We start from the raw sequence: 20285 nt of genomic DNA on the forward strand, positions 1-20285 counted from the left end.
AATAATCCATTGATGGCAACTGAGGCGCTCTCTCCTCACACTAACTGCGTGCACAGTTTCCAGGGCATGCATTGGTAGCCTGTTCTGACTCAAGATAGGAATTCACTGCCTTCTCCATTGTCCTTTGTTTATCCCCAGCTGTCATATGTATTGCTTTCTGTGTTCCTCCATTTTCTCTTTGGCCACATCTGAATCTCATTTGTAATTTCCACCACTGCAGAGCCAGCATCAGTCAGGCACGGAAACCGTCACTTTGGATGATTTGAAGAAATTTGAGTTTTAACTCCACAGGATCAATCTCTCCACTTACACGATATAATATGCTGATCTCTGCTACCAGTGCCTACCCTCAACTGAGCTGCATAATGCCGTGATCAACTAAATGTGTCAAATATGTGGTAATGTGTGCCACAGGAAGAGAAAAGGCGCCGTTTAAGACTTGTCTTGTGTATCTGTCAGTTGTTTTATTGTCCCTGTGTATCTTGAGGTGCAAGGACTTTTGTCTCATCTGACACACACAGGGGGTTGCCACAATATTTTGATCATATGCACAATCTAATGATCATAACACAATATAATTGTAACTGGGGATGTGCATTTCAAGCCAAAATACCATTCCATAGTCACTGTGAACACCCTGCACACGCGCTCACACACACCCACCGCTGCTGCGTGATGCAGTGGGTGCAACTCCTTCAAACTTTGCTTCATTGTTGTTTTTATTAGCCGCCAGTTTTTTGCTTTTATTGCTGAAACATGTAGTATTATCTCCTCTCCTCCCCCGGGAGGAGAGCTAACTCAGCCAGTACCTAAGGCCACTTCTAGCTAATAGCTGGTTGTGAAGATCGGCTGTATGAAATGGGACTTGGGCTGCCTAAGCAACAACAAATCATAGTCTGTTTGAGCCCACATCCACAGAGACCTGGCTTCACCTCAGTGCCCTGGATCAATCTACTGGTCCCGACCGGTGCACCAGTATAAACAAAGGAAAATATGCTTCTGAATCAAAACGATAGTCATATAAACTATTAGATTTTTTTATAATTTACCGAATATTTGATAATTCGAAAATCATGACCCCTCCCTATTTACAACTAAAACTTCAGTTTCTGTTCTGGTTGTGTCAGAGTGGTGTTGCTTCAACTCTGCTAGAATTTGAGACTACGTTTTGTCATGACGATGCTTGCTATCTCTTCCAGGTGGATTAACGTCGTTCAACAAAATGCTAACCACTACAATACACAGTTTACAGTATCAGCCACATTCCATGATACACCAACACAGGGGCTGTGAGGACATCATAACAGCCCCGGTGTCACCACCTTGTATGAGCCTTACTGTTTTTTTAATCTACTCCACTTGGCAGTGCTTGATTGGAGCTGCAGTGACTTTGTTGATGCTTTAATGAATATCAATTCATCCCTTGCAGTCTTAATTGACTTAATTTAAGCCGCCACACGGTAAAAGCCTTCCACTAGTGCCTCTTCACACCTCTTGTGTGGATATTGTCATAGTGATTCAGTTTGAATATTGTGAGGGAGAAATGGATTTTAGAAAGTGGACAGCTAAAAGGCAAATGGATCAGAAAACAACCAGGCTTTTATCTATTACATGAGTAGCACTGTAATGCAGGGACTTAACAAAACTCAGGATTACAGTATTCTCTAAGCACTCTGCCATTCAGTTTTAGCTTGTGAGCAAGAATATTGAAAAATAAAAGAAAAGTGAAATGAAGCTTTTAGAAGAAGTGAATGCTCACAGTTACAGACAAACCTTGAAAGCCCAACATGAAATCAAAAAATGAGCGGTGTCTTTTCTCATGCTGTTCCTGTTCTATGGAAATACTGTTAACACCTTTTGATTGTGATAAGGATTCCTCATGGTGCTGCACACAACAGTTATCTATCCAAAACAGATCTTGTAAACATTTCCTGGAGGTGGTGGGAGTGAATCAGTTTATCAGTGTTGAGTAGATATCTAAGAATGTTGTGGAAATGCTGAGCACTCAGACTTCAAAGTGGAGTTTCATAGTAATCCAGCTCCACTTGGCCTAGGGCACTAGAGAGTCATGTTGACCTACGTCAAGAAAAACCTGTGCCTCTTCCCCAGTAATTAAATGTGGTTACACATAATCAGAGATCCATTAACACCACTACAAATTGTTATCTGAATCATTTTGCAGCCACTTTCCCCACTAACAAACACCTGCTCAAATGCTGATGAGTTTCAGTCACTGCAGTTTTAGTCACTAATGCAGTTATAATGGGAAGACATGAAAGGACTCTTTCTACTCTTAACCACAAATGTCAACCTCATAGTGGCACTATAAAACCGGAGCATCACCAAAATTGGAACCATGACTTTCTGTACCATAATTTGTGTCAATCCATCTTTTCATTTCCTTTTTTTTTCTTCTACTCGTGGTAATGCTCAACCCTGGAAAAAAATTATAACCCAACTATATTTACAGATTCCATGACCAAAAAGGAGAAGGGACAAGGTGTGCAATATTTCAGGGCAATTCATGCAATAGGTTTTAAGATAGTTCAGTCTGCACCAAAGTGGTGGACAGACCGACTGATGACATTGCCGTCCCTAGAGCCAAGTTGCTTAAATGTAGTTCTCCACATCTCCAGATTTGCCCTCTTGACTTACAGCTCTAACCTCAGTGACAGAGGGGGTGGCTCAGTCTGTTGCAATAGTTAGACAACACAAACAAGCAACTCTTAAGATCATTAGGGCATCCTCATTGGTCCTCATCTTAAAGTTATACTGTGCTGAAGGTCCAGTGTTCCTAGGGATGAGTGTCTATTGCCACCCTTATTCAGATCTATTCTTTTGTATTTTAAGAAAAAAGGAAACAAATTTAAGAAAAGAATAAACATAGCTTTGTTTATAGCTCAATACTTACTTTTAATCATCTGACCTCCTCTTAGCTTTCGTGCTACTGTATTAGCTCAGTAGCTTAGCTGAGCTGATTTGTTTTTGCGCTCGATTTCACTGTACTACTGAGCTTGCTCACTAAGTGATTCACAGACTAACACGCACTATCATCCATGCACGGCCTTCCTGATAACCACAACAAAGGACAGAGGAGCTCAGATTACAATACACTCTGCAGGAGTGTGACTTCATTCTTTGCTCAGGTCACAATTATTCCACTGTATCTAAACATAGCAAATAGTTTTTCAATGCTATATTCATGTTTTGAATGTCGTATAGAGAACCTTTGAAAAATTAAATTAGCTCCGTGTGGGCTCTAGAGTACCAGCATACATAACATTCCTGAGATGGAACAGGCAAGAAAAGATGAACTATGAGCTATGCAGTCGAAAACTGCATTTTTCCGTTTATATGTGATCCACTATAACTTGATATTTTGGGAAATTGCTTCACGCTTACATGCAACAGACTTGTGGCACTTGTGTCAACAAGCATTGTCAGCATCGTCTCTAGTGAAAAGTAACCAGACTTTTGAGCATGAAGTTCTCTCCACCATTGTCACTAAGAGCTGTGTGTGTGTGTGTGTGTGTGTGTGTGTGACAGAGAGAGTCAGACAGCTGGCCCCTGCCCTTCATCACAGGCTCAGAGAGAGAGAGAGAGAGAGAGAGAGAGAGAGAGAGAGAGAGAGAGAGAGAGAGAGAGAGAGAGAGAGAGAGAGAGAGAGAGAGAGAGAGAGAGAGAGAGAGAGAGAGAGAGAGAGAGAGAGAGAGAGAGAGAGAGAGAGAGAGAGAGAGAGAGAGAGAGAGAGAGAGAGAGAGAGAGAGAGAGAGAGAGAGAGAGATCTCTTCTGGATTGGATTGGAAATGCATTTTTGACAAATGTCTTATCCTTTTCTGCAACAGAGTTGGTGAACGTGTATGTACCCTAAATGAATAGGAAATCTATTTTCTTTATTTCTCCAACACTAAAAGCTGAACCGGTAGTGTCAGAGCTTTTCAGTACTAAAGACTTCTATAATATAACCACTGGGGCTCATCCCTAAGTGTTCCTCAGGGCAGTCAGAAATCCATACTATAAACCCTCGCCATGAAGAGTAATACATTTACTAAGGTCAGTAAATTATTCGGAGTGGGCATAAGACACAGATATTTCATTGAGAATTACCTGCTTGCACTGCCTGTCTCTAGAGTCTGTTGAGTAGCTGTGTTGTTTTGCGTCTTATCTACTCTTGGCACTGTATGGTGCTGTTACATATCCCAGACATGGTGGTGAGGGGATTTAGAGGCTAACTGTGCCTCATGTTATTTATGGAAAAGAGGAGGAGAAGAGCAGGTTGTAGAGTCTGCTTTCTTATTTTGAGTAACACATTTGTTCACAGTTGCTCCTCCACACCCACACACTGCTTTGTATATACAGTTTTTTTTAAATTTTTTTTACAGAACATCTTTCTAGTCAGTAACCAGAGATCTCTCAGGGAGTTTGCACCTCTCCCACTTTGTCTTACTCCTTTATTTAGAAACTTTTCATTGCCACAGTGCATATTCAGTCACAAAACCCCACCGAGGGAACACAGAGAGTATTGTTTGTACTTATTGCTGGTACTAAACTCTCAGGTTTTTCGTTCATTCTTCACTTCAGATGGACTAGCATGGCTTCTTACCCACACACAGTGATTCATTTATATGTTCTTCTGTTATAAGACTCCCTCTCTTTGTGTATCCCACGGGGAGGTGAATGCAATGATTTTCTGCAAAGATATGCTCAGTCACATAAAACCTCATCTCTTCAGACTACATCAATAGGGGTCTTTCAGCACCTGCCTCCCATCTTTTTTTATTTTCAAAAGTTCTTTATGCATATTTCATGCATGCTTTTTAGGAATCTGCAGATATATACTTTTTACATGGAATCTAGGTTGTTGGTGCAATAAACTGTAAAATAAGGACTCTTCAACATGGTTATGCTCCCATATCCCAGAAATAGAACGGTAATGCATCTTTATTTCAAATATTTTTTGATTCTGTTTTAAACATAACTTATATTCAAAGTTGAACGTGCTTAATGCATCACAGGCTGCCTAGACAGAAAATGTCCTACTTTAGGGTAGCATATTAACTAGAGAGACTAATCTTCATCACAATGAAATGCATTGTGATACTTCTGTGTATGTTTGGTGCCTAAAAAATGGACTGCTGTGACAGTTGATCTGCTCATAAATTCATCTTCCCCATATTCATCTTGTCCAACTCAGTCAATAATTCATCTTTTTACACAACTCATACCTTGTTCTCATCTCTACGTTTGACCCCTCGTTCATCATCTAGGTGAGATGTGGTTTGGTTCACATTTAAAGTAAAAGTGTACGTTGCTGTTCTGAAGGAGTGAGATTACATTCATTTAAATTGTTGCTATTAAAAAGACAACCACACATCTACGATTCAGACTAATTGAGTCCCTCTTAAAGTCTTTTTATGTTGACAAGAAATCTCTCATTAGGAAATGTCTTCATTCCACTTGACTGACTACAGATCAAAGTGGCTTAATTTATCCTAAAATGTCACCTACAACAGCAAGGAGAAGGACGACAGAGTCACTGGTGGCTCTCAGCAGAAACCCTATCATCAAAGGTGGTTTCAATCATGAAAGGTGTTTTCAATAATGAAGAAGCGACCATTGGTAGTTGCTAGGCAACTCCATCAGCATTACTCTGGCGCACCGGTAGGGAGATTCAGAAGGAAACACTTGCATGGGTATGTTAGCATGTGGGGGGAAATGTAGGATTTACAAGTACATGCAGTGAGGTTTGTCTTGTTTATTCCTTTATCGCAGATTTTGTAGATTGCTGTAGTTTTGCACCATTTATAGGGACATTATGCAATACATGTTATCTCTTTGCGTATTAGTCAAGCCCAGTGATGTGCCTGTTTAGTTCGCTGTTCCTGTTAATGGAGGGAGGCCGCAGGTGTGGCTGAAAGTTACTCTTCCCTTATATATCACAGACCTTACAATTATATACTGTTCAAGTATGGCTGCAGCATGTGCTTTTACATTATCAGTTAAGATTGATCATTTAACCAGCTGTCAGAAATCCCAAAGATACTAAATTTAATGTAATATGAAAAGAGAGGCACATTTGAGACACATAAAACCAACAAGTGCTTGGTATTTTTTACTGTGTATTTGAATAAATTGATTAATCATCTAGAAAAATAATTAATTATACTAATGATTAATTAATCAACCAATTGTTTCAGCTCAAACTGCAACAGAACATTGAGTCAAAACAAAGGTGAAAAAAATTAGTGCGGTCAAAGAGGCTTTGAGCCTTTTCCAGACCATTCTGTTGGAGTATTTTAGCATGTTAGGTGTTCCAAAAGATACAATATTCCTAATAAGCTGTTTACATGACTAAGCGAGCCAATTCCAGCTGCCACTGGATGAGAGGCAGGGTACACCGTGGACTGGTCGCCAGCCAATTGCAAGACCAAAACATAGAGACCACTATTCATGCTCACGCTCACCTACGGGCAATTTAGAGTCATCAATTAACCTGCATGTGTTTGGACTGTGGGAGGAAGCCGGAGTACCTGGAGAAAATCCACGCAAGCACAGAGAGAACATGCAAACTCCACACGGAAAGTCTCAAACCACAAACCAGCCGGCTAGCAGATTTGATCCTGGAACCTTCTTGCTGTGAGGCAATAGTATTAACCACCACGTCACCACTGTGCTGCCCCTGTTGATATCCAAGTCTTTCAAAATGCTTAAAAGTAAGAGTGTTTCTCCTTCTGACCAAAAGAATATTTTGTTTTCTTGTGGACATGCAGCTCTACCCCCACCTTGCAAACCACTGGCTAGTTGGTTTGTTTACAATGTGCAGAGAGCTGCAGTAAAACTCCCAAGTGAGACACATTCCAAATGAGTTGTATACATGACCAAAGAATGCTCCTAAACCTCGAATGATATCAGCAGCCCACATTTCTTAATTGGAAACAATTAAGAAACATCCTGATACATCTCGATAAGGCTTAATTTGGAACATCAACATGGAATATGCTGTTTAGACGACCTGCATCAAATATGGATTATTATCATATTTGGAATAATAATAAACTGTTAGTGGGCATGTAAATGTTGTAACCGACCTGTTTGTTTTGCAGTATGTATTCGTATACAGTTTTAGCTGTGCAGTTTGACCTCTGAAAGTGTACTTATTTTATTCCCCTCCTTGTGTGATGGTACACTTCCTGACTGATGGAAAATTGAGCACTACGTGTTTCCTGGTAGCACTGTTTGTTGAATTCTTTTCCTGAAGACAAAGCTTTCTGTTGAAGGTAGTGTACTCTCCCAAGCCTTGAGAGAGGAATTCAATAATTGTTCGCATTTTACTCCTCTGGAGAATTGTCCCGAAGGGTAACTATCAATTTTTAGACAAGCTGTCCCATTTTGTGTGTGTGTGTGTGTGTGTGTGTGTGTGTGTGTGTCAACATACATGCTTGTGCATGCCTTTTTGCTTTCACACTGGAGGTTACATTGAGTCGATGATGATGATCTCTCTTGATTCGACTATTGCTTTTCCCCATTGAATCCACAGGCACTATTCATTAGCACTGATCAATAGGACCACTGCATTTGCCATCACAGTTGACAGCCAACATAAGCAGTGAAATACAAATAAATGGCATGTAAAAGTCATTTACAATTAATGCAAGTTTTATTCACTGAAGAAATAATAGTTTGTTGTTCATTTAACCAATTAAAACCCGAAAAAAACGTATCATAACTGGAAGACTATTGCTACTAAAACAAACGCTGGAATCACTGCTTTATTGTTGAGGTTTAAAGCATGTAGCAGATTTTCTGACAAAAAAAGTTAGCAGAGTCCTTTTTCGCAATGCCTTGGTAATGAAATATATTTTTCATCACTTGAAAAACTAACAAAGCTGGCTTGCTTTGCAACAGTGTGACTTTAGTCTGTTTTAGTCATAAGAGCATGTGGGGATAAAATAAGTCATGATCATAGCTCAAGGCAGGAAACTAACAAACTAAAACAAAAAAATGAAAGAAATTAAATGATGAAATCATTGTTGGAATAAAGGCCACTGAGCATTCATTTGAAATGAGACTTGTCAGTAGCCAAGGTTAGGGCACACTGCTGTGTTAACAACACAGGCCGACATCAAAACCACCATCCACTCATGAGTTGCATGTCGTCAGTGGAACTTGATCGGTTATGGACATAGAGACCCTCAGTCTTCAGAGAGCTCAGCTCCTTTTACGTGTGTGTGTGTGTATATATTTGTGTGTAAAACAAGACCCTGTGTCACTGTCAGATCCTTTGGCTCTTTGAGCTGGCACCTGCATCTGTTGGCCTCTCGGCAGACCTGAAGGACATCTGGCTTCCAGTCTGACTTAAGAGGAAGGTTTTATGGGTTGCCTGTATTTGCTAGACCCATCTTATATAATTGTGTTGCATAAGTCAAGTCCTCAAGGGGATTATGGGTAGATTGGTAGACACCTCTTCCTGCCCATGCTGCAGAAGGGTGTCTTCTTCAGAGTGAGGGGGAAATAACAGGAAAAACTCTAATTTTTACATAGATAATCTGGAAACTCAAAATGAATATTTTTTCCTACTTTCCTATTCTTTCTCTATTGAATGTATTTATCTATTCCCTCTAACAATACTACCAGTCACATGCTGTTTTCCTCCCTCTCTTTCCATTTCTTTGTCAGGTGTGTGCACCATGGCATCTAAACCTCACCCTCCCCTGATGAAGAAGCACAGTCAGACAGACCTGATAAGCCGCCTGAAGAGCCGGAAGATCCTTGGAGTCGGCGGAGAGGATGATGATGGAGAAGTGCACCGCTCAAAGGTCAGATTGCCTCACATGATTGTGTATTCATGTCATTTTTATTCAACATGTGCAATAATGTAGACAACAAAGGCAAATAGCTAATGCATTACAACGACGAACAACTTCTAAATATATGCACATGTGTAAAGCCATCATCAGTCAAATGGATAATAATATAAGAATACATAAATAAAAATGGCATTCAACCACACATGCATTCATTAACCTCGAGAAGAGTTATGGATTTCTTTTAAGTGCTACAATGGACTGCTAATTGCCTCATCACTCTCATAGTGTCCCATTGTGTGCATTTGCTCCTTATGCTTCAATGAATTTAGATCACGTAATCCCATGAGCTCCCGCAGCTCTGCTGAGATGTGACTGGCTCCCCTGGGAGACTCTCCGCCTCTTGCATCTCATGTATTATGTTCCTGCCTCACATGTATACCCACATTCATATGGATAGACAGTGTACGGTGATGTGTATACCAAAAACACAACAGCACACATGCAGGTTCATGCCAGGAGACACTAAAACATGTCTCTTATTCATGTATGTTGAGCTGCACAGTTGCAGACTCGCAATAATTTCCTGCTTCATGTCGGAGTGCTCAAATATAAAGATTCCAATGATTTTTTTTTATCAGATTGCATTAGAATGATCATAAGCCAAGCAGCCTGTTCCTCACTGAAATATTAATCAGGCAAGTGGGAAAAGGGAACAGAACAGAAGGGAGCGGGCATACGGTGGTGGCTGATAGCTTGTGATGAGATGTCGGCCCCCTTTTCTCAGCCCTCCTGAGTGTTTGTTTTCTCTCTCAATGTTTTAGCAAGAAGCCTAACCCAGACATCTGTCACTCTGATCCCTTTCACAAAGCGTACTGATGGATACAGACACTGATAAAGAAAGAGAAAGGCTTAATGCTCCAACATTCATGCCAATAAAGCTTACATAATTAAGACAAATGAAGATGACAAGTTAGACACAGGCTTTAATGACTGAACGGTGCTCCAGCCACAGTCTATGCAAAGTACAGTGAAGCAATTCTTGTGTGTTATGCGGTCTATTGTACATGCTGTTTTGAATAGTAGGTTTCTTATTTAATTTGTGGCATTGATCCTAATTTAGAAACTGCTGCTCTTACTATGTAAAGATATATTACTTCTACTGCATTGTGCTGTTACTCTTGAGTTGTTCCATTTGTCCTTGCCACAAGTGTTTGTGGCAAAGAGACCCATGGGATCCTACAGTAAGGTTAGCTGCATAGCAGGAGTTGGTTTAGAGGGGAAACTGTAGAGTTTTCCCCCATGGTCCCTGTAAACAAAGGAAGGAAGTGCTCCGCTGTGTCTTTTCCTGCCTTTTTTTTTTTACCACTTTAAGATAAGAATACTATTCCTTTTACTTATGCCTCAGTGAGAGAGAGGCTATGTGCTGCATTGCATTTGTACTACCACGTGGATGCAACTGGGTCAGCAGATGTTGCCCTTCTTGCCTGCTCTGTCAATGTCAGCTTCTTTAACCAACTGGTACTCTACCTTAGTGCCAAGACCATGCAACAAAGCTCTTACAGCTTGAGCCCAGACCTTCATAAATGAGACACACCACAACGTTTTGTGTCACAGAGGAATACCACTGAGACTTATGAAATGGTGATGACTGTCAACTTGATGTGACGGCACAAACCTGACAACAGCCATCATATATGAGAAGCATACACACACAAATGACTGAAATTTGACTCGATTAACTCAAATTTCACGTTGGTGCATAACATATTTTATATCTCCTGAATATTTTTCATGCTCTTAGGTTGAAAAGTCGCCCTTTGTTTACTGAATGTAGCTGACTGATTGAGTGATGACGAGGCCACAGCAGCTGTGGTTAAGCGTCTCTCTTCACAAACAGCATTGTGTATTTCTTCCTTTTCCTGTTTCTCCCTCTTTCCCCAACTCCCTTCCGCTCTATTCCACCCTAAGCCTGCCATGTGCCATCAGTCGCTTGGTTCCCTCCGAGTATTTCTCATGCCAGTCATGAATATTTATGTGTACCTGTCAAAAACAGCCCCTGAAATCGTGGCACACGATGGCTGATTCACATGTGATCACAGCTGGCACAGACGGATTCATGTACAGGCGCTGCAGCTTTAGAAACTCTTTTTTTTAAGGGCTCTGCTCAGAGATCAAAACCATGAACTAGAAGAAACTGAAAAAAAAATAAGGAACACAGAAATTCCTTTTTTTCCACACCACATTAAATATATTTATATCTACCTTCCTTCTATTTTTAACATTAGAAAATGCTAGTTTTATGAAGCTACTCAAAGGGCCACCGGTATCACTCCATTTGTGTGTAACATACTGCAGATCAACACACACAAGAATCTTATTGTTATTTGTTTTCACTGTACATATATTGTATATGTTTTATTGCTTTTCAGTAACGTGTTCAACACCTCAAGTGCTGTGAGAATAGAGCCAGAGGAAGCTAGGGTGAAATCATTATCACACCATTCCTATATCAGTACACATTACAATACAGCAAATGTATTCCGATACGTGAGTTTGAGCAAATGCTTCAAAACTGCGAAATCTTTCAGCAACTAATTTTGCTAGATTTTGATGTAAAGCTTGCTTGGAATAAGTGCATTTGAGAAACAAAAACATAAGTTCGCATCATCATACAATTCCACTGAATGTTGAAAATGCTTACATAGTTACAGTGGGGCAAAAAAGTATTTAGTCAGCCACCAATTCTCCCACTTAAAAAGATGAGAGAAGTGGAAAAAAAGAAGTGGGAGAACTTGCACAATTGGTGGCTGACTAAATACTTTTTTGCCCCACTGTATCTGCCAGCACTTTTGTAAGAGGCTATTTACAAAAATAGTTTACAAAAAAGAAAAGTCACATGTGGTGGCATGTTTTTGCAGGTTGCATTGATCTTAATTGTCATAATTCATAATTGCTGGATCTTAAATCCTTGAGGATATCCCTGATATCCCACATTCTATATCCTATGATACAATTTGATGGAGCCACTAAAATACAGTTGTCTCTGATGTTTGATGTTTCATATACTGTGCTGAGTAACCTTTCCATGGTGGGAGATGGTAGAAAGGAAAACCCTTGAAAACCCTCGCCTTCATCTTTCTAGTATATGACATGAATGAATTCTTTCTTCCATTCACTCTGACTTTTCATAGACTTCTCAAGCAGAAGCAAGCACTTTCCAATAGATAGTGAGTTCCCTGTAAGCGCTGCTAGCCAGAAAATGATTAATTTGCCTTAGTAGTTTTCATGCCTTCTTTTCATGCCGTGCATTTTTAGTTTAAGTGATGATATGTCTCTGTGCACACTGAGGGAAAATGTTTAGTGATGAAGGGAAATCATTGATGTTAAGGCAGTAATATGACCTGAGGGCTTCAGATGAAAGAATTAAACTTCACAGCCAACCAACAATTGCAATTTCTCTGTGGGTTACTGTCTGTTCAGGCAGAAAACTGGGTTTATTATTTTTCTCATGCCCTCTGTGTGGTTTATCTGGGACAGTTTGTTTACCTTGCTGTTTATTTTTAGGAAGAGACAGAACTCTGACTCTTAATTCATCAGCAAAATTTTTGAGCCTAAATCCTCCAAAAAGAATTATGGTTCTCGCTCTCTAAACCAGCTCCATATATTTACAGACATATACACACAGATACACATAGGTTGTCTCTTTTCCATTTTAATTTAGGTATTTCCTTGCTCTTGGAACTCTTTGCATATGAACGCTTTAGAGTTTACATATGGCGATTTTGGCTTTGTCTAGAGATCTTGTTCGTCCTGTGCACAGTTGTTGCCATTGTCAAGTATTCTGTTTTTTTATTTTTATTACTTTATTACTGACGATACAATGAAAATTGTGAACAGTTTCCTTGAGCCCGAGGTAATGTCTTCAAATTCCTTATTTTGTCTGACCAACTGTCTGAAATGCAAAGATATTCAAGTTTACAGAAAGCAGAAAACCTCCCAGTTTAGAAGCTGGGACCAGCAAATGTTTGTCATTTTGTTTGGTTCGTGATTTAAAAGGGTTACTGGATTATCAAATGTTTGATCAGTACATTTGTCTATACACAGAAAATGTACTGATCAAACAAACTATGTAACTGACTAATTGTTTCATTCCTTCATCATCCCAACCCTCAGATAAGATCACCCTCAGATCATGTAAACATATTGGTAATATCTGAACGAAATGGATGCTTTATAATATTTGTTTTTGGGAGAGGTTCATATCAATATATCAGTGCCTGATGGAGCAGGGTTAGGCTTAAAAAAACAAGTTGCCAAATATTAGCATTCCATCTTCTAGCATCTGCGAAAAGAGATACTTATCCTAACAGATATACACAGGGAAACGCTTGGTTGTGCCGTCTCAATTTTGCCGTCCAATAAGATTCATTTGGTATGGCATTACATGAAATATGAACTGTTTTTCTATTCAGTTGGAATAAACAATTGCTTTCAATTTGTCAAACGTGTCCTTATAACTGCTTCAGGCTCTCAGAATCATAAATTGGGTTTTGTGTGCTATCGTTTTGCTTAGATTAAGTGAATTTGTAACAAATAAGGTTTTTCTCCCAGCATATGCTTGGCATTTGGTTATTCATCCAGAATTCACTGGAAGATGTTGTAATAACATACACTCTTAATTTTCAGCAGGTGATTAAGGAGGTTAAGACATTTACAGTGTCTAATTAACATATCAATAGGTCCTTCTTTGATTTTCAGCCTCTCTTTTCTTTTCTCTCTAATGCTCTGTGTAGCGTGCTCCTTTCCAGCAGCTTGCTACAGATGTGTTGACAACATGAAATACACCATAAAGAGCACTTTATTCTTGGTTATGTGACGCTTTGTTGAGGTCGTAATGGATATCTGTTAAGATTACGGTTACATTTCCCTTCTCATAATTCACTTCCTTCTGTCGTCTTGTCTTGTTTTCTCACAGATCAGCCAGATGCTCGGAAATGAGATGAAGTTTGCAGTGCGAGAGCCCGTCGGGCTGAGGTGAGATTTCAGCCGCTCAGAACGGTTCACAGTTAACTAAGCACTGTGTCTAGTCATCTGTGTGTCACTTCCAGTAAAGGTCACCATCTTGTAAATGCTGAACAAACAAACGTACAATCAGCACTGGTTGCAGGAAGGATACAGTACATCATGTAATGTCTCTCTTCTTAGGGTGTGGATACTGGTGTCAGCTGTGGGTTTCACAGTTATGGCCCTGATGGTAAGTGTTGCTTGAATTATTGAACACAGTGAAGAATCTGTTTAACATTCATGACTAAAAAGTCTTCTGTCTTTTGGACAGTTATGAAGCCAGCAGTGAGCTACTGTAGATTCTTGTCCAACTTATCAGTGAGGGACATCTGGAGAAACAGCTCCGTCTTTGTCTGCCATACCACCAGAATGCTCAATATCCTCAGTGTTCAGGGCGTACTCAGTGATTCTAACTGGCAGACAGGAAGTCTTGGTCAATGCTGCTGCATTTTGAGGACATTTGGGAGGACAGAATACGGTTGTGTTGATATGACAGAGTTGTGCTGTGCTTTTGTTTTCCTACACAGGCCCTGATGTTTCCCAACCAGCTATATGAGGTTGTGTTTGAGGAGGAGCTCTCTACGACTAGCATCTCCGTTCGCCTTTATGGAGGGGCACTGCTCAGTAAGTCTTTGCTCCTGAAATGCAAGCAAGACACACAGATTACAAATTGTAGTAAAAGCATAAAGCTATTCATGCTCCTTCATGAATAGCCGCTGGACAGTGAGTATACCGCAGCTATGCATGAGGGAGTGCATTCACTGTGCTGCAACGATACTGACACACAAGCACTTTAATATTTATTTCTATACACGCTAAAAATATACACTGCTCAACTGCACGTGGTCTCTGGTGATAATTCCTTTTAATGCATCCATTACACACACATTCAGATGGTGTACAAAAAGCTCTCTTCTTGCTGCAAAGTCATTCCTTTAGGCTACAAAAACTGTATAATATGATTAGTTTCTGTGTGTCTGCAGAATACACACAACAAATATATCTGTGGCTTCACATATCATGTTTGCTTGTGTTTGTGTGGACTGAATGTGTGTGTGTGTGGGTTGGACGGGAGGCAGTGTTTTATTCTACATTCAAATTTTCCAGCTCACTCACTCAATCACACATTAAAGTGAGCTTTCTTTGCTCCTTTGTGCCACAGCGTCCACAGGAGACAGTCGATGCTCATAAATATGCCAAGTAATTACGGCAATTGTGCTTTGCTCCGCTCTCATGGAAAATTTTAATCGGAGATGGGAGCGATTATTTTAATGACCTTTGTCTGAAACAAGGATTTTAGGCAAGTATGCCAGTCACTCGGTTAGTGGTTACAGGGTTTATGACTGCTCTGTGAAAAGGCACAATTTGACTTTGACACAGGTTTGACGCAGGTAGCACACAGGTTACTCTTTGAACGGGAAGCAAGCAGGTAAATTAAGAACACTGAGAGCAAACATATACTGAAACATATATTCAGTAAATTTTGCCAGGTTGTCACTTTCAGCTAAGATGGGCCATAAAATATGTCAGGATGTCAGACTTTACATATAGACATAGGAGTAGAAAATATTTCTTCTATCTAATTACGTTCTCCTCCTCTGACATTTATGGGATTACCAAGGAGAAATCTCATACTGTCCACCAACACACTGTACCCCTATCGTGCTGAAATTTGTACAGTGTAAAATCTGAACAAATCAAAAATAACCCTCTGTATGATTACTACCATGCCCGAGGATAGATAAACCTTAAACACCAGGAGCGGTAAAGGGGACGAGCGACGGGGTCTCATCTGCCACACAGATGGAACCTGGCAGTCCATCAGCCCTCCCACCTTTCTGCCCACCCCTGCTCGCTTCCATCGCCTCACTGGAGTGTGTGTGGGTAGGAGTGAAATACAGGAAAATTAACTGGAAGAATGGCGGGGAATGAAATGATTGATTCCTATAAAAGCCTGCGCTCAATGATTCAGAGCATTAAAAAAAAAAAATCAATAGACCAATTATCACCTTGTGACACATCACATGGCATCACAGTTCGCGTGCAGATTCAAGTAAACTGTTCTCATCCTAGTTGTGTGAGTGGAATTGCCCTTCGACACATAGCAGTTTTCTCTCTTGATTCCCATGCCCCTGAAACTATTCATCACATCCTTTTCCAGGCCTGGCCCTCATCATGTGGAATGGTCTGTACACAGCAGAGAAGATCGTCATCCAGTGGACTCTGCTCAGTGAAGCCTGCTACTTTGCTGTCCAGTTTCTAGGTGATTAAACTTTTCTGATACATGCATCAGACACCTCCCTCTTCTGTCTCACTTTGATAGTGACAGAGTTGAGACACACTCAGTCAGATTTGATTCTTCCAATGTTTGCAAATGTATCTTATGTGTTGATACTGCCCCCCTGTGTTCAGAGTGTAGACTCACAGCTTTGCATTATATTATGCATTATATTAAAGGACAGGTTCAGATGTTATCAAGTCGACCTTAAAACAACCCTAACATGCCCATTTGACCATTCAAACAGTTTTTGTTGTTTATGATCAGTCCTTCCTAATGACTCGTTCCTATAGCAACATCTGAAGTTCAGCTGAAGTTAATAAATAATTGGCCAATACACAAAGATAGCGCTGTGGGAGGGAGGCGACTGCAGGGGAGCTCCACATTAGTTTCACTTGACTAATGATTGGAGTGAATAGGAAACTTGTATTGCTTTTTATTTATTGCTTCTATACCCCTTTGATGCTGTTATGCTTTATTGCCTGCATATTCTATTTTTATACTTGTATGCCTTATACATAACAAAATGTTTATACTTGTTATTGCTGTTAGAGTTTATTGCCTGTTGTATTCTGTTTTTCTATTTATAGTCTCTCAGTCAAAAATTTCACACAAGTTTTCTTGTGCCACTGGAGAGACAATAAGCATCTTGAATTTTGAAACTTGACCGTGAGACTTTTTCTTCCAAAGTTGCAGTACAAACTTCCCTCTTTGTGTTCTAATCCCCCCCACCCTAGCCCAGCAAGGAAACAAAATGGGAGTTTTTGTACAAAGAAGGCTGTAACAATTATACCCTCTTGATTTGACTACACAGACTGACAGCTTGCAGCGGCAGATAACTTGTTCAGTGTATATGTGGGCAAATGAGCGTTATGACCTTTCTTTCAAGGTTCACTCTCTAGAGGTTAATAACATTAAGAAAATCTTGTGTCTTGGGCCTTTTGCTTTTAATAAAAATCGCATTTCCAGTACTAAATGTTGCTCTGTGTTTTCAGTGACATCCATCACCTTATTAGAGATTGGCATCCTGCCCAATGCCGCCATGCTCCTGCTCCTTAGTCGGTTGCTCTTCCTGGTGGTCACCATGGCTTACTACTACCATCTGGGCCGTAAGCCGAAGAAGATCTGAGCTGACTGTGTGGTACTTCCAGAGAGGGGACAACGGAGCACAGATCACAAACGCGGGGTCAGAAGGTTTGGAATATTATTTGATTGGGGCCTGGAGCATTACTTTACCAGTGGATGCCCCCTGCCCCCTTCCATGGGACCTAGCCTATTGTAACCCCCAGTATTCAACAGATGAGCACAGTGTCACATTCCAGACTCTACAACAAGAACAACAAACCTCATAGTGAAAGTCCTTTACTCTTTCACTGGCCCGCGAGGTCAAGCCCCTCTTGAGACACATTCATCCTTTGTGCGGTTCTGAGTAATGTTATTATAAAGAAGGAGCTGTTTGTAGTACATTGAGTTCTTGTGTTACCTTGTTATATGATTTAATCTGTACAGTACAGAGTAATTTCAAACATCTGACTTTGTTATTCCTGTACAGCTACATGACTTCCACATTCAGTATTTAGTGTTATCTGATAAAAAGGTTCATCTCGACACCATTGCTGAATCGCATTCAAGGAACAAGAGTTTGTCTCCTGTCTGTTGCTTTCGATGCTAACTCATATTGTATTGTATGCTTCACTGACAGCTGTCCACTTAACACATCGAATGGAAATAGCATCAACTGTGCTTAGCTTAAGATTCAGGTGCAGTCAGTCAAGCTAAAATCCAAAATGTCAGTTTTTACTCTCAATCATGGCCACAATCATTCTTATGTAGACTACCCAAAAAAGAAATATTGAACCTACACACTTTTCAGGGACAAGGTGATTTTTTTTTTTTTTATTCCTTGAGGTATGAGTCAAGCAGTTCTACCAAAGTGAATAGAAATTGTTTTGTACAGAGTATTTATACTACTGAGATTAATACATGTAATGTTGATAAATGCACATGTGAGCACATAGAGGAGAAACCATGTAGTTCTCTCCATGGTGAGTGCGTGCTGTGCTGGCAGGACTTTAGCCTGGACGATCTTACAGAGTATTTAACATTCTGACCTTTACTGTAAAGCTAGCGTCACAAGCCGAGCATGTCAGTGTGCAGGACAAACAAACCTGGGCTGGTTCCTCTTCAGTGATGTAGCACAGTTTTTTACATTCACCATATCCTTAGCCTTGCCTTAAAACTACTTAAAAGAATCAACACTGCATCCTACTTCTTGTATATATGTTCTTGTATAAATGTATTTACCATTATGTGGTGTTCTTGTGAACCGAACAGGGAAGTTGTTCAGTATTAGTTAAATGATTTTCAAAGGTTGATCTTTCACTTGGTGTGTGTTATTTTGTACCTATTTAAGTGATTTTTTTTGGTGTGTGTTTTTGACGTCATGCATGCAATATAATCGAGCAAAAGAAATAGTTCGAACTGATGACAGATGACAGATAAGGACGTTAATGGCGGTGAATGGATGCATCAAAAATCAGAAAAAAGGAACGTTTTATTTACTCTGAGAAAGTTGAATCCTATGTGCTTTAAAACTGATATTGCCCAACACTTGACAGCTTTCGGCCAGTCAATATATTCCTTTCATTTTCTACCTCCCAACACACGGCACGCCCTGAAGTACGCGTTACGTGTTTTAGAGCTGTGCCAGCAATGCTAATTTATCAAATCTGATCACTAGATCGTACTCTTGAGCACCGAAGGCCAGTCAAAAAGACACTCTAGAGGTAGTAGAGTCATTTTCGAACTAGAAACATACTGTAGGTCTCCTCCTAAGGTGGTCCACATTGTTGCAAATGACCACGTTCAGTCCTGCCCTAGAAGGGAGTGGTCCTGAGGTCACAGTGATTGAGGGTTTGCAGTTGTGAGTCCAGCGCTGAAGGCAGATGTGCGTCTTACTTGGGTGAGCTTTCAGTTCAGATAGGGAACGTGAAACATGGGTGAGGTCTCCCGTACTCCTGAAAAGTTGTAATTATCCTTTTTCCAGTGTTTAATTAGATGCAGCTCTCCCGAGTGATATTGTGCGCCCCAACCTACTGCTCTGTCCTGACTAGCATGGTAATTATGGAGTTCAAGAAAAATGTCATTCCATTTCCGTCGATACTACAGGCCTCAAATCATCAGCCTTGTGAAATGTTCAAAGGTCTGTAAAGCAGATTATTTTAGGAGAGATGGGCAGTTTCAGGGGGATGGGCAGAAGAAGGGAGGCAAAGAAATGGCTCTTTCATCCTCCTGGTTCTCTGACGTAAATTAGTCAAAATATTACATTGGTAAGTTGTGTCCTTGAAATTTTAGAGGATTGGTAAATTGAGCCATTCATTCCCTCTGATGTTGATCCAACATACTGTGTGTTGTACTGTTGTGAATATTATAGCACCAGGTCAAGCTGTTTCAAGTTGTAGCATTGTGTTTTTATGTATATATGTGCTATATTGTACCTCAGAAATGAATTGTTATGGATTTCTGCTATTTAGTTTGAAATAAAGGACACTGTTGTTTATTTTGAAGACTTCAAAACTGATGTAATAATGTTTCTTACTTGTCCTTTCTGATAGACGTATGTCGGGGCAGCAACAAACTATTATTTTCATTATCGATTTCATGATCGTAGAATTGCTTTGCTTTTTCTTACCAATAATCTACCACCCAAAGATACTCAGTTTATGCTCATGTATGACAAAGAACCAGATATTATTTGGCATGTTTGTTTGAAAATTGACGAAAACAATTAAGCGATTATCAAAATTGTTGCAGATTAATCTTCAACTAAAGCTAATCAACTAAAATTTTCAGCTTTAGAAATATACTTTTAATGCCAGATATTGGAGCTCACAACTTTAAATCATACAAAATGTAATGTCAGTGTCAGGATGTGGTGATTCCTGATGTAAGATGTGCACTTATTAAACAGTTACAGTTGATAATGTATTCATCTAATTTTAAAGGCACTAAATTGATCAAAAAATCAACCACTGCAAGCTTACTGACATAATAGAAACGCCTAAACTTGCACATCAGGAACAACAAGGCTGAGGAAATCTTCCGCTCACGGAAAACATGAGTGGAGTTAATACTTT

At 40.0% G+C, this 20285-nt stretch overlaps 1 protein-coding gene across 1 annotated transcript in view; it reads left to right on the forward strand.

Annotated features, from left to right (window-relative positions):
* Window positions 1-19688, forward strand: part of tp53i11b (tumor protein p53 inducible protein 11b) — a 33627-nt gene extending 13939 nt beyond the window's left edge. The window contains exons 2-7 of the mRNA XM_070830792.1: window positions 8677-8816; window positions 13783-13841; window positions 14013-14061; window positions 14399-14495; window positions 16033-16134; window positions 17145-19688. Of these exons, the coding sequence (XP_070686893.1) occupies window positions 8688-8816; window positions 13783-13841; window positions 14013-14061; window positions 14399-14495; window positions 16033-16134; window positions 17145-17278 (570 nt within the window). The 5' untranslated portion in view covers window positions 8677-8687 and the 3' untranslated portion in view covers window positions 17279-19688. The remainder of the gene's footprint in view (window positions 1-8676; window positions 8817-13782; window positions 13842-14012; window positions 14062-14398; window positions 14496-16032; window positions 16135-17144) is intronic.
* The last annotated feature ends 597 nt before the right edge of the window (window positions 19689-20285 follow it).

Source organism: Pempheris klunzingeri, chromosome 5 (assembly GCF_042242105.1).
Source record: "Pempheris klunzingeri isolate RE-2024b chromosome 5, fPemKlu1.hap1, whole genome shotgun sequence".
Taxonomy (NCBI): domain Eukaryota; kingdom Metazoa; phylum Chordata; class Actinopteri; order Acropomatiformes; family Pempheridae; genus Pempheris; species Pempheris klunzingeri.